Source organism: Rhineura floridana, chromosome 1 (genome assembly GCF_030035675.1).
Source record: "Rhineura floridana isolate rRhiFlo1 chromosome 1, rRhiFlo1.hap2, whole genome shotgun sequence".
In the NCBI taxonomy this organism is placed as follows: Eukaryota; Metazoa; Chordata; class Lepidosauria; order Squamata; family Rhineuridae; genus Rhineura; species Rhineura floridana.
Window position 1 is genome coordinate 130,540,518 of NC_084480.1, and position 15,265 is coordinate 130,555,782.

The 15,265-nt window shown below is 41.1% G+C and overlaps 1 protein-coding gene across 8 annotated transcripts in view; it reads right to left on the bottom strand.

Moving 5' to 3' along the window:
* ECPAS (Ecm29 proteasome adaptor and scaffold) overlaps positions 1-14,564 on the bottom strand; it is an 81,841-nt gene extending 67,277 nt beyond the window's left edge. For 2 of the 8 annotated variants that reach the window (XM_061632087.1, XM_061632062.1), the window contains exons 1-8: positions 14,065-14,134; positions 13,787-13,831; positions 8,813-8,943; positions 8,327-8,443; positions 7,135-7,253; positions 6,271-6,420; positions 2,828-2,999; positions 1,989-2,128 (exon numbers count right to left, since the gene is read on the bottom strand). In XM_061632087.1, coding sequence (XP_061488071.1) covers positions 1,989-2,128; positions 2,828-2,999; positions 6,271-6,420; positions 7,135-7,253; positions 8,327-8,443; positions 8,813-8,943; positions 13,787-13,831; positions 14,065-14,119 — 929 coding nt within the window. In that variant the 5' untranslated portion in view covers positions 14,120-14,134. The other 6 variants (XM_061632105.1, XM_061632115.1, XM_061632079.1 and 3 more) reach the window with 6 other exon arrangements.
* Between the last annotated feature and the right edge of the window lie 701 nt (positions 14,565-15,265).

Here is a 15,265-nt window from a genome sequence, read left to right on the forward strand (position 1 = left end):
AAAGCATCGCTTTATCTCCCATGCTATATATTTTCAGTATTTTTTTTCTCCATTTCCCCCTCCCCCAGGCCTTCACATCTCTAGTCCCCACCAGGAAAGCAGCAGCTAAATGCATCTCAAGACTATGGCCAGGATCCAAAACTTATTCATTTGGTTTCACATAGATAAGACTTTAGGCTTCTGTTTCTAGAAGATCAGCTCCTAGTGCCATATAGCAAGCCACTTTTGAATCTGAAGGGACCATCAGAGGGGGGGGGAGGGAGAGGGAGAGAAAGAAGCAGCCCCACTCCTGAACCAAGTATGAAATAGGGGTAAGCTACACCAGCATTAATTACCCTGGTGTAAATTATACTAGCTTCCTACAATTTGCATTGCTCTGTTAGTAATTATTTTGTATTTATTTTTAATTCCTCCCATTCCCTCTCCCTCCATTCCTTAGTATGTCTTATTCTGTAACATCCCCAGTAAAAGTTGGTTAGCCCAAAGTAGGACTCTGGATCCTAGAATACACATTTTGATTTGATATAGTAATTGTTCATTAATATATTTTATTTATAACATTTATATTTTTCCTATTGTAACTTTTCAAATGAGTTATAGCATTACCCTCACTACCCCAGTTATCAATTTACAATATTTTAAGTGCGAGAGCATAGGATCCCCTTATCATATGAAGAGAGGTTGTGTTGGAACAATTTAAGCCCTAAAGTCTTTCAAATGCAAAGCTGTGGCCTGCACACAGAGGGAGAGATCCAACCCAGCACAAGCGTGTGTTCATGTGTGCAACAGGGCTTCTCCTTCCTTTCCTCCCCACTGCAGCCCCCTGTGCACCCAAAGTATCTGCTCTCAAGGACTGGGACCCTCTGGAGCAGATTTGGTGGTGCAGGGCATGCTGCACAGAGGGAGAACAGAAACCACAAGTAACATTACCAAACTGATTTCTGTAAAACAAGCAGGCAAGACATTGTTGGATGTTTCCCTGAGAAATTAATTTCTTTTCAGATATGTGCTTTTCCAACCTGTGACAACCAAGAAATACTCTCAAATTCCAACAGCAAAGTGAAAGGAACACCATTACTGAAATGACAGCAAAGTCATAACAGATGCATAATCAATAAGACAGTGGTAAATCTGGGCATTGCACATTTACTTCCAAAAGAAATGACATGATAAAATTCCAGAAACAGTCTTAAATATCAGAAATTGCTATGAGCATTCTTTCCTATGTCAGATGGGTTCTAAAGAGGCTGTGACACTGTTGGCTTAGAGGAGGAAAGGCAATCCTCATCACCTATATATGCAAGGATTTGCTTGGTGCAGAACTATTATATCCATATTCTCCAAGGATGGATAACAAATTTTACATTCCTAGGTGCCAGCATCAAATAACTGCAAGGCTGCCCAGGTTTTAAGAACCTTAGGAGAGACCCTTCTTTTCATCCCACCAACATGTGCAGCACATTTGGCAGAAACTGCAGAAAAAGTGCTCCAGGCTCTAGAACTCCTTAAAAGACACTTGGCTAGCCCCATCTCTGATTACCATCTGCCAGTAGATAAAAACATTTTTAGTTAGGCAGACCCTTGGCTCAGAAGCTGACATGTAAATGTATGGTAACTTGTTTTTTATTGATGTCTTACCTGCCTGGCTTTTAAGATTGTACTTTGTTGCATCTTTTATTGCTGTTGGCTGCCTTGAGCACCATTAGGTGGAAAAGAGAAATACAAGAGAAGGAGCTAAAAGAAGCTCTCATAGTCATATGCCTGGAATTTGTCTAGCCTTATTCTCTTCAAAAAGATAAAAACTGCCCACCTAGAAACAAGGGAGAGGGGTCCTACAATATGACAGCATCAAAAAGTTAGTAAACACCATTGTCTATGCCACTGTAATAAGCAAGATTTTCTAATCAGCAAATGGAAGGATTTTTAATATTTAAGCTTCACTTTCTATTTAAAAAACAATTCTAAGTTTTAAAATTACAAGTCATTACCTTTGCTTGCTTTTGAGTTCAAGATCTGCTGCAGTGGCTACACTGTGACGTGTGTCGCTGGAAGCAATGACCAGGTGTATTACAGCTTCAAGTTCAGGCACCTGCTCAGCTTCAATAAATTTCACAATGCCCAATTTACACTGCCCAGCAATGCCAGGGGTGGGGGGAAAAGAAGGAAAATCAATTAGTCTGATCAGGCACATGGTCCACAAGCGACACTAACTAGGACTGAGATTTTATTTTATTATAACCACAGGATGGTAGAAGCAGATAAAAATTGGCAGCCAGTTCATCATAGGCTATACTATAAGAGCGTTAATGGGGCAAATACCTCACACACACACACACAATAAAATATCCCCAGCCACCATAAAGTATTACTGTTGGCACTGGCAAGGTAGCTGGGACTGGATTTGCAACAGCCAGATGAGTAACAAGGCTTTCTGCAATTCTCATAATAATGCATGTATGGAAGATAGCACTTGACCACTACAAATCTACACTATCCTATATTTGGCCTTCCTATATTTGGACTACATCCAACTAAATTATACTCAAAGGAGACCCATTGATATTTAGTTAGTTCTGTCCCTTAATTTCAATGGGTCTGCTCTGAGTAGGATACAATCTTTTGCATTTTATATTTTATATTGCCACCAGATCACAAGTGGGTCAGGCCTCAAATGTGCATCCCCTTCTATGTCTAAATGTTATAGGAGAGAGTGGGAAGCATGCAATCATATATTTGGCTCCCTTAGCAGCTGAGTTAACATGCATACATTTGGCAACTTTTGCACCACTCTCAGACATACCCTCCCACTGCAATGTGTTTGCTTTACCTGTTCCAACTGTTCAGGTGTCCATGGACTGTCTCCAATTACCCGCCTGGCTGCATAAAAGCTCATCCCTGGAGGAGGCTGAGGGATCCCAGAACCTCCAGAACTACTTGATGAAGAGGAGCCCTGTCCTGTTGGTGTACTCTGGCGACTCTGGGATTCATTCAATACATATCTAGAGGAAGAAAAAGGTCAGGGTGAGCTAGTGGGTGGATCATATGAAGGACAGTACAGACTATGCCAGTAACAAGTTGCTCAGACTGAAGAACCTAGCCAGAGTCAGCAACTTTGTAAGACCTGGGGGAACCCTAGCAGCTCTCTGTGTAACATGATCACTAAACAGCAATCTCTCTAAAGATCTCATCTCAGTAGCCAGTTTTTGCTCTCTTATTTAAACAAAGAGACTTCTTATGGGTAACATAAAATGTTTATTCTGTTACCATATGACCCCACTGCTAATTAGCTCAAAAGCAAGTACAACAAATATAAAAATACAGCAATTCTGTGAAAAATAAATATCACTGTTTTAAATACAACAACAAAGCTTTACTGCATATAGCCATAGGCCTTTGCAAAATACAAAAGGGTTTTACAATAAAAGCAGGGTTAAAACATCAGATAGGTTAAAATAGGCCGGAGTTTAAAAGATGTTATAGGTCTTAATGTGGCTCGCTCGCAGCTTTTTGGCGGCCAGCACAAAATTAGCCACGGAAAGTATTACTTGTTTAGCATTATCACCTAGGAGCTCCACTATCAACGCCCGGGAGCAATTGCCTGGGCGCAAGTGAATATATTGGGCCAAGAATTTCCTTCTGGGATCCTCATATAGCGGGCAGTGTAGCAGGTAGTGTAGCAGGTAATGGGACATGTCTTCTATACAGTTACACCCATAAATGCATCTCCGTTCCTTGGTTGGAATCCCCAAGTATCTCTCATCGAGGAAGGCTGAGGGCATCATTTGGAACCTAAGTTCCGTGAAAGCCCTATGAAGGGCGGCGTATGACAAAACCTCAAAGTAGCGTGATCTGGCGTGATTAACTTTGAATAGGGGGTACCAAGGGGAAAAGGGGGCAACAGCAATAGTTTCCCGATCTTGGCACGCATCATAATCGAAGATCCACTTCCTAAGGCCATGTGGACTAAGGCTTAGGAATTCCCTCATGGATAGATTGTACATCTCCAACTTTACCTGGCACCGGAGGGCCCACCCCCCGTTCTTAAGCTGCTCCGACCAACAAAGTTTACTGAGAGAATGCTCATCCATCCTATATATTCTGAGCCAGTATCTAAAGTAAGCTAGATCGATTCTGGCTGCAAGTGAAGGGAGACCAAGCTCCGCTCTAAGGTGAGCTGCAGGGGCCCCAAGAGGGAGTCCCAATATCTGTCTCATGAACTTATTTTGCAGGGCTTCTATCTTGTGTTTGACAGTTTCCCCCCACAGTTCTGCCCCGTAAAGCATGTGAGCTAAAGTTTTGGCAGCAAAGACCTTAAGCATGGGATTAACAAATTGGCCCCCTCTTGTGTAGAAAAACCTTCTGAGCTGACATAACTATCTGTTGCCTGAGAGTGTAATTGCCTTCATGTGCGGCTTTCATGAGAGTTTCTCACTGAAACACAGTCCCAGGTATTTGAATAGGTGGGCCTGTTCCAATTGGTGCCCGTTAAGGACCCAGTTGGAATTGGGCTTCCTCTTACCAAACACCATAATCTTGGTTTTGGAATGATTGACTGATGCTGCTCCTTGCAGAAAGTGCTGAGCTGGGCTAGCATCCTTTTAAGTCCGATTTTATTCAGGGATAGTAAAACCAGGTCGTCAGCATAAAGCAATAATGGGATCTTACGGTTGCCAGCTGATGGAGGGAAAAAAGAAGGGGAGGCCATCCCAGGAATGGTATCATTAATGTAGAAGTTAAATAAGGGGCCAAAATGCATCCTTGCTTTACTCCTCTCTCCACCTGAATGGCACAAGATAAGGTTTTAAATAAAGCAAGTTAAAAGTTTTCAGACATCAGTGTTTTATTTCAATCAAGGGAAGACTGAGGGAATATTCAGTATGAAAAACAGCAGAGTCAATCAACAAGAGACCAGCAAACCCTTGTTATAAAAGGTATCAGATTCTCTTTAAATATTGTATAATATTTAATCATACACACGTATAACAGAATCTTCCATTTCTCAGGAACCACTTAATATGACAGGTTTTCACTAAAATGGTAACCTGATATTTATTTATTAAATTTCTATCCCACCCTTCCTTCTAAAAGGAGCCCTTATCAGTGTAAATTAAATCTGTATAAATTTACAAATGAATAAAGCAATCATTATGAAGGAAAGCATTTTTGTTCTTAGATTATGTACATGTGTGTCATAGAAGGAACCAACTTGTGCATTACAACTTCCATGGCCTAGCTTATTATTATTGTTGTTGTTGTTTATTAATTATAATTATTATCAACATCACCACCACCCGCCCTTCACCCAGAGGTTTCAGGACGGGTTACAACAATTTTAACATACATCATTAAAAGCAATTAAAACAACCTAAAATCACAGCATCACAAAAAATAGGATGGGTCCTACAAATGTACATCTCAGGTGACAAAGGCCAGGTAGAGAGGAGCAAAGATGTTATGTTCCCAATTGCTTAATTGTGGTGAATGCAATTGTGTGATCCACCATCATCGAGAGCACACATTCCCACCCCTGAAATTAACCACTGTTAACTATTACAGTAAGACAGACAGTGGTTACATTTTGGACTTACCAATACACAATGGTTCAGTGCTACATGAATGAGCCTAGTCTAGCCTCCTCCCAGGCTCACATGCTCCACCCTCTATTAGGAAGTTTTGTTTTCACTTTCCCTTAAATGCAGCTCATATTTTCTTCTAAACTGGGGATGGAAGATTGTGGTCTCACGCTAAATAGTGTCAACAAGCCAGCTTCATAAACCATGGTTTGAAGTTAGCATTTTAAAAAATGGGGAGGAGACTAGGCTCATTCACATAGCTCTAAACCATGATTTAGCATTACATCCAAATGTGGCCACTATCTCTGGTTAGCACTAAACAGGATTCCCCTTAACCCAGGATCAGAAACTATGTCTGAATCAGGCCCAAATACACGCAGTAATTATTTCGTGAGCTTCCGTGAGATGAATGATCTTAAGAATCAGCAGCAACTGATTTGCCCAGCAGTTTATAATTGATGTGAGGTAGAAAATGGGGTCTCAGACATGTTTCAGGCTTTGATCTGGCTCAATATAAGTTATAAAGCCTAGGATGCTTGCTAAGGGTTTTGAGCAGCTAAACCTTCAAGAGAGCAACACTTTAAAAATGAGAGCATTCCTACCCCTCCCTCAAACCCAGGGCCTTTAACAATTTTAACAATACTGGCCACACGCTTCAATGGGAACACAAACATTCCCAACTGCTTACATTACTTACCCATATGGCATAAGGAGAACATCCAGCATAAAATCCAAGAGCAGCTGCACAGTCTTTGGTTTTTCAGCAAGATTAAATGGAGAAGCTGCTTTCAGAGGTTCAACAGGATATTTCATGTGAAAAAGGGTTGGTATTAGAAGGTGCATTAGGCTGAAAAACAATTATATTTACTGCAACTGTGAAACAAGACATCATGAATTATTAGTTTTCACTTGATATCTATGAAACCTATCATTGAGAGGGAAAGCACATTCATGTTCACAAGAAGCAAATGCTGGTAACATTAAGTCTACTTAAAAATTCATCTTTATTTTGGGTTATACGTATCCCAATTGAACATCTTCAAAATTACACCAAAATGAACTAAACCTCATGGTGATTATACCCAAGATTATACTCAGTAGATTATACCCAAGATTATGATTCATCCATATGCGGTAGGAATGTTGCTTGACAAACAAAGCAAGATATTTAAAGTACTGTAAAAGTTCTAGCGCTGGACAGACAGGCTCATTGATCTTGTGATAAGTCGAGTGTGCCTCAGTTAAAGCAAACACCCAAAACTCCCTATCTGTTAAAAGCAATCACATCAAGGAAATAATTCTAGATTAGCCTTCCTAACATATTAGTTTTCTGCAGATAAGATTTTCACACTGGGAAACAGTCAAACCATGTGATGTTCCCTTCTCCAGTGTCTAATCTTGAAGTGGGAAGAAAGGTTGTACCACCTGATTTTCTTCTGAACATGAACTTGCAGCCTTAAATACAATCAGGTCCATTAAAGGACATCCAAGATTTTTTTTTTTAAATGGGCAATTAAAATTCAGACAAGCCAAAAGAAGTTGTATGTTCAGGCCATTATACCTGTCTTGTTGGGGTTGAGGTTTTCCTTCCATTGCAGTAAGGAGAGTGGGAGCCAGCTCACATTGCTTTTCCACAGGTAAACGAGGGTAACCCATTTTAACATATATTATTGTAAAATTCTGCAAGAAGTACAAGATAAATCTTCACAGCACCATTGCAAGGAAATAGCAACATAAGGTATCTTTGTACAGCAATAAGAAACCTGAACAGAAGAATCCCCTTCTTGGCAAATGTCACCAAAATTCCCATATTTGTCAACTAGCCAAGTTCACCAGAAGTTCTACAACCTCATTCACCTTGAGTGAGATTATTAAAATGCATTTTAAATAGGTCTGAATGCAGAAGCCCATTTCCTAACTAAAGTAAGTTGCCAGGAAGACATTACACCAGTGCTCCAGGTACAAGTTAAGGTGCTGGATTTGCTGTTCAAGCCCTTAACGGATAGTGCCTAATATACACAGGAAATTATGTCCTTCCACAATAAACTAGAAAACACCTATGAGCAAGTGTTTTTAAAGAGCAAACACACACACTTGGGAGGCTATCTAATCATTTTCAACTACCCTACTGACTTGTCAAAGCTTAAGCCTCACCCTGAAAATCTTTTTTTAATGTGAGATTAACTTTAGCGATGGAATGGGACAAGCTATAAAAAGAAATGAAAACAGGCAATCATCCAATTATCCAAAATTCTGACAAAAAAAGTTAAGCAAGTCTACAAACATGTAGATATTGTTTAGAAATTTAGGTTATCTAGCTCTTATTAGATACTCTTATATCTCCTATGTCAACAAGAAGGGCTGTAGCTCAGTGGTACAGCACATGCTTTGCATTTAGAATGTCCCCGGTTCAATCCCCAGCATTTCCAGATAGGACTGGGAAAGGCTCCCATCTGATCCCTGAAAGAGCCACTGCTAATCAGTGTAGACAATACTGGACTAGACAGACCAATGGTCTGGCTTGGTTTAAAGCAGCTTCCTAACAAGACTGGGCCCTTCTAATATGTTAAAAGCCATGCATGAAAAACCCTAATAATCTTCATTCAATACATGTTTTTCCCATCAATTCCAATGACATAACTATCTAAGGTTTAAAATGGCAAAATTATATTTATGAGACAACTGGATGCAAATTCTAACTGCGATGAGCCCTCATTTTTCAACAGCTGACATATTTTTAAGAAACCACTTACTGTGACAAAGGACACTGCAGCAGGATCTTGGTACTGAACTAGTAAAGTCTCCACCGGCAGTTGGATTTTGGGACGACTTTTGATACGTTTGTTCAGGTGAACTAACAATTCCATAACCTGAAAGGGGAAAAATAATCCTCCTTGATTTGACCAAACTGGATTTGAATTCCAACATTACAAGTCCAAAATATAATGCGCTGATCTAGACTACCAAGTGAAAATCTATCAAATATGCTATTTACTTCTCATGTAAACCCAAACCCAAAAAATGAACCAAGCCTTTATATTTTCCTGAACTAGAACAGAGCCCTGAACAATATTCAGGTTACCCGCTGAAAATAAAAAGTTTTACTTAAAGAAAAAATCTGACGGTACACTAACTGGCTCCAAGCAGAATAAGTTACAAGTATATAAAACTGACACACAGGAAGATTTTTAATCATTTTGTCTTTGTCTGTCTTCTGTACCCAGACAGCCCATACATACCTTTTTTCGTACTCCTTCCTGCGTACTGGAAAGTTTCAGAAGAACAGGAGGTAGGAATTTGGATATAATATTCTGCAATTGCTCATCTGTTTCTGCATGGCCAAGACGTAAGAAGACACGTTCAAGCTGATCTATGATAAAAAGATGAGAAACAAAGACTAATTCAGAACTAAAAAAAATCTACAACGAACAGCAAGATAGTTACAACCCAACATTACTTATTCACCAATACATTGCCAAGATTGGATTTACTTCAGCAAAACATCTCATACAAACTGGAGGCTTGTATTAAGATATCAACAGTTCTACTGCACCGCTTGTATGGCCATCTTAAAGGGTCACCCACGGTTTTTTAATTATTTGATTTACTTTGTAGCCATCCAGATCTCAAGAGGTCAATGTGATTAACAAAATGTTAAACAAACTTTACTTACACACATCATGGCCTAGTCATACTTATCCACAGATATCAAAAGTTGTAATGAAGAAAAATGTCTTACACTATTTCCAGAAGGCAGGTTTATGTGTATGCATGCACCAGCTGTTTTGAAAAGGCTCACTTACCAGTGGCCCACAGCAGATAGAATACTAGCTTCTTCCAGAACATTGTTTTGGAGCCAGTTTCATCTACAGACATACTCTCATCTTCTTCAGAGTAAGTTCCCTGTTCCCGTCCCTCTATTCACCAGGTTTGTGTGATAGATTTGCTCTGATGGAAGTCACAGTTAAAGTCAAGAAATGGAGAAGTGCATTGCACTAAATAGGAGAAAATGGAGCAAGCATTCATGAGGCTGGCTGCCAGCTTGGTAACTATGGTTTGCTTATTGTTTGTTTGTCTATTTCATTAAATTTATATCCTGTGCTTCCTCCCAAAGGAGCCCAAGGTGGCAAACATATCAGTGATAAAATAAAGAATGGTTTGCAGGGCACCAGTCTCAAGACCTTCTGGTCTTCAGAAAGTAGCCTATATGTTATATAGCTACTATGTCAGCAAACGTGTGTTTAGATATGGAGAAACAAGACAAGGACCAGCCTGGGAGAAAGGGACCCCATATTCCTGGACTGGATTATACTCAGGCAAAAATCTTAAAGGCAAGTAAGAAGGTCCAGGTTTCTAATGCTGCAGCTATTTCCCATTCTCGCTTTCAGCCCCTTAAACTACTGTAACTCCTCTTTCAATAGTTTAAAATAAATGCTCTTCAGATAGGGCAGCCATACAGTACTAGCACAGGATCAATTTTTGCCAACAAATCCATATGACTGGGCTACTCATCACTTTAAAAGATACACCAGTGATTGATGCAAGCCCCCTATACCTTTTCCAAAAACAATAAATTCATATTTTCAGACATGAACTCCAATTTCATTCCTTTTTCAAAATAGCCTGTTCCACTTAGTATGTATATGCACACGTGTGCAGATGTTAGTACGTATCACTTTCTCCAACTCTTTCCAGATTGAGAAGGGGCACCCACATACCAAGAATAATGGTGTAAAAATGCTCAGAGAGATTGTTTTCATGGTAGAATGCCCACATAGTTTCACTATATCATATTCATACACTGAATGCAGAATGGACAGAGCAGTGTGCCTGAGACATGTCAGACCAGATGAATTTCATGACAGATCTAGTCACTGCAAGATTAATCAAGGAATGTTGCCACAAAGAACAGGCCTTTTTCATAACAATTAAAACTAAAGGGCTTGCAACACTAATGCTCTGCAAGATGGACTGGGAAAATGTCTTTCACCCAAAAGTGAGGGCATCTATTTGCAAGAGCAGTATAGATTTTAAACACTCTGATCATAAGTGAGAGTCCACTTTTAAAATACAGCTTATTTTAAAATGCTTCAGGGAGTACTGCGTACTTATCCTTAAAACTTTCCCCTCAAAACCTTGTTAGAAAAGCATGGTTGTCAGCATGGCAAAGCTGAATTTAGTCACCCCTGTCTGTATTATTATTATTTCTACCTAGCTTCTCTGTTTAAAAACACACTGTATTTGAGTGAAGGAGAGAAATGCATGCAGAAGAAGAGGTGACAGGGCTTATTTTGGGGTAATGGACTAGGAACTGTAGCGACTAGAATACAAAGGATGCCTGAATGCTTACTTACAATTTAAGGCCAAAAGAAAGGGATAAAGTAAGGTTCAAGCATGTATTGTATATCCATTTTTCTATCCTGCCATGCAGCCCCACCTGATCCACAGTGGAACATGACATCATTTAAACAAAAGCAATAATAAAACCACATCAACACAGAAAACAACTTCTTCACAATCAAACTGTCGAAAAGCTTGAAAGGCACCAGTGGGAGGCAGGGCTGGCTCTACTATTAGCACGCTTAAGCAGCCCCCACCATGAAAACAACAGTTTTAGGATGCCATTAAAATTATATGTTATTTAGTATACTGTTATATTTTTATCACCAAAGAGGGGTACTGTTTGGATTTTCTGCCTCCAGCACCAAAACATCTTTGAAGCAAGGAAGAGGAGAGTAGCCCCAGGCAACGCAGAATAATATATGGCTGTGGTGGTCTAGAGAAGCCTTTGTGGAAGAAGTGGGTTTTCACAAGGGAAAAAAGTGGGAAGCTGGCTTGACAAGTAAGAGAAAGGAAACCTATTCTAAACATAAGTAACACGGCAAAAAACAAAAAGCCAGGTGTTCGGGTACGACAATGTGGATCAAGAGCAAATGAGCTTCCTGGGACAAATGACCCCTTCTGAGGTTACCTTGGTGAAGGCTGCTTCCAGTGCATGCCTCATTCTTTGTTAAGTTTGAGACTTAATAAATAAATTTTGAAATCTCAGTCACAGATTCATTAGGGCTACAAGCCTAAGCAAACTTAATAGAAAGTAATTTCCAAACGTAATAGGTCTTCCTTCTAAGTAAACACGCTTTGGATCACACTGCATGTGGCCTCAAGCAAGCCATCATCTCTCAAACTAAGCCAATCCATGGTTTAATGTCAACAAGCAAGCATAAATACTTAGAGCAAAAACTACAGTTACTTTGCTCATCCCCTGGTTTTGCTGCTACATTACCTGGAGCTAAGTCAAGGTTTAGGTCAGTGGTATGTGCAAACCAAGGCTCATGGTTTGTCTCCCCCAAACAAATCATGAACAGTCAGCCTACAGCCTATGGCTTGTTTGGAACAAGTCAAACCACGAGCCCAGGTTCACATGTAACACTAAGCCAAACCTGGGCATAGCTCCAGGTAGCATACCAGTGGCAGGACTGGAAGAGGAGCAAAGCAGCCAAAATGTTTGCTCCAAGCACCCACATGGCTTAGTGCTAATGGGCCTCTTCAGTTAGATGCAAACCAGTCCATAGGCTTGTAAAGATCATTGAGATGTGAAATACATGTGTATCAATTACTTTAAGCATTTTAAATGTACAAATAATTTTTGAACAGTCAGTTTCCAAAATCAAGTATTGGCCAAGATAGTTTAAAAAAAATGTTGAAGGTAAACTATAAGACTGAGAAAGTTTACTTATGTCTTCCCAATTGTTCTAGGGAACAGCATAAAAGAAACTGAATACTTCATATTCTAAGCATTTGTATGTGTCATTTTATGTTTCAGCCTTCTGATGTAAGTAGAGCCAAATCATGTAACTTTGAACAAAAGAAAACTGAGGTATGGGGGCAAGGAGGAGACTTACTCAAGATCAGACAGTATGACTTATCCTGAAGGAGGAACTTGAAATCAAGCTTTATTTAGGGAGTGTCCCATCCAAGAACCACAGAAGTTACAGCCCAAACTTATGCATCTTTACTCAGAATTAAGCTATTCCAACTAGTTTAATGGGACTTTCTCCAAAGTCCCATCGCAGCTTCACTAGCACATGTTCCGCAGGAATGAAGTAGGAACATGTGAAAATTGTGGAAGAATAATTTTAATAAGACAAAAAAATGCATTTCCCATCTTGCCCCAGTGCAATAAACTGCAGACATTTCCTGTCACAAAGAATTACTTCCCTTGTATGCCACGCCCCAGCAGAGGCAAGGCCTCAGTCCCTTTAACATGGGGGGGGGCAGACTAAATTTGGAAGGTAATGGGGCGAAGGGAGGGAAAACCAGGCAACACACTTTGGGGCGGAACAAGCTTCCCATACGCAGCGTCTTCTTCCTTCCCAAAGATGTCCACGTCTGAAGGGGGGGAGGGTGAATCTTAGTAGATTATACCCCCCCCAAAAAACCCCTCCACTTCTAGAACGATCTAAGAAATTCATGGAACCGGACGCGAACCCGGAAAAGCAAAGTCATTATTGCCGCTCGGCCTGCACTTTACATAGCAATAGACTAAGGGAAGGAAGAATTAGCTCAGAACCCCCCTACATCCCTACAGCAGCAAGGGAGCTTTGGATTCAACGCTGCCCCACAAGAGCATGTCAGACGATAGCAAACATCCCTCGTTTTTTCGTTCTTACAAAGATTTAAACACCGTTCACAGAAATCTTAAAAATAACCGCAGAGCTTTTAAAAACAGGGAGGAAGAAGAGGCAATGGGTGTCAGGGCATCAGGGCTGAGGAGGCCTCGCTTCGAAAGGAGGACAGCCCGCCCTCTCCGGTCCTGAAGCATTACTTTCAATTTCCTAATATGACTTTGCACAACAGAGGCCTAGACGCCTGGCTCCTCCTCACAACCCCACCACCGCTCATATCCTTTCAGGGCAAAATCCTTTCGCCTTCCCGCCCCTCTTCTCTGCAAAATAACAATCCTCCTCAAAGTGTTCTCAAAAATGAGCAGCGTTTACTCTCTCAAGGCCCACAGCCTCCCTACAGACGTGCCCCTAAAGAAGAGAGGGCCGGACCACTCCCCTAAAGCAGAAAGCCAAGCTTTAGAAGAGAACCCCTGAAAGTAAGGGAGCAGCAGCAGGAGGAATAAAAGCTGTCAACCTTTCCCCTCCCCCCCCCAAAAAAGCCTGCTCCCTATGCCAACAAAAACCCCACAAGCGCAAAGGCTCACTTACTCAGTTCATCCTGGGCAGCATTGGCGGCCGCAGCCATGTTGTCAGCTGGGGAAAGAAGGAGAATGAATCTTAGCCAGTAGCCTCCTCGCTCAGGGGCTGCTGCGTAATAGGGGGGGAGGACGGGGGGTTCGTTCTCCTTTTCCTTAACCCCCTTTTCCTTTTCCTGTTCTCCAGAGAGTGAGCTGCAGGGTGTCGGGGGGGGGTTGGTGGCTGCTATTCTCCTCCCTTCCGTGACTCTCCCCTAAAACACCAACCACCGTGAAGAGACAGCGACTCACTCTCGCTGCGTTGTGCGTCTACTTCACACACATACACACCCTTCTCCCGATCCATCCTCTCTGGCGTTACTTTAGTTTTATATTTAGAAAAAGCTGAGCCATCGTCTCCCCTCCCCCTACTATCTGTTTTCCCCCACATTTTCCTTTGCTGCCTTCAGCCGCTCCACTCCCTGATCCAAGGGAAACTAAGCCAAGAGCTCCACACACAGATAGACTCGGGGTATCAAAATTAAAAGTAGTTAGGCGCAAAACACCTTTCGGGTTTCTATTGTGCGAAATCTTTTCCCCATTCGGATCTTTTCCCATATGCATGCTCGCAAGACGGGAAAGGAAAGCGCTGAAGGAACTGACCTGGCTCCATGCTGACCTCCATGACTGGTGATGTATACTTCCCCTCCCCCCCAAAAAAAATGGGGTGGTGGAGAAAAACGGGTCAGCACTTTAAAAAAAATGAAGAGTTTCTCCCCCTATCTGCGGAAGGTGATTGTAGCAGTCTGAATCATTGCTGCCTCAAGAGGTGTTTGAGTGACGTGTTTCATTGTTTGAGAAAGTGTGAAGGAGCACACACAAGATCCCTAAACACAGATTTGCTTAGCTATTAACCATGTTGTAATACCTGCAGTCAGGATAGTGAACGACTGCTCAAACGAAAGGAGGGATTATTTCCCCACATTTTCAAGACATGTGAATGAATGAAACGGAGTGTGCCTATGAAACTACAGAGTGCAAATTATTCTGTAGTCCTAAAATCTGATTAATAATTATTACTGATATGTATGTGGAGAAAGGTCTTGTATATTTCAAGAAACTCCTGGCTGGTACACAGTGTAGGTCTATGCACTCTGCTTGCTAAAACACATTGTGCAATGCATGCGTGCACCTGCAGGATCTCAGTGATGTCCAGCCAGTTACCCCTCACAAATACAGTTTTACTCTCGCCATAAGGCCACATCCACACCATACATTTAAAGCATTCTTCTTCCACTTTATGAGTCATGGCTCCTCCCCAAGAATCTTTGGGACTGTAATTTGTTAAGGGTCCTAACAACTCACAGCTCCCTTAACAAACTACAGTTCCCAGGATTCTTTGGGGAAAGCCAGAACTCTTAAAGTATGACAGCTATTTATTTGTATGGAAGAAAGTAAAGAGATGTATTCAGAGATCCCATTATGGTGAAATCTAAATCTGTCTACTGCCTGT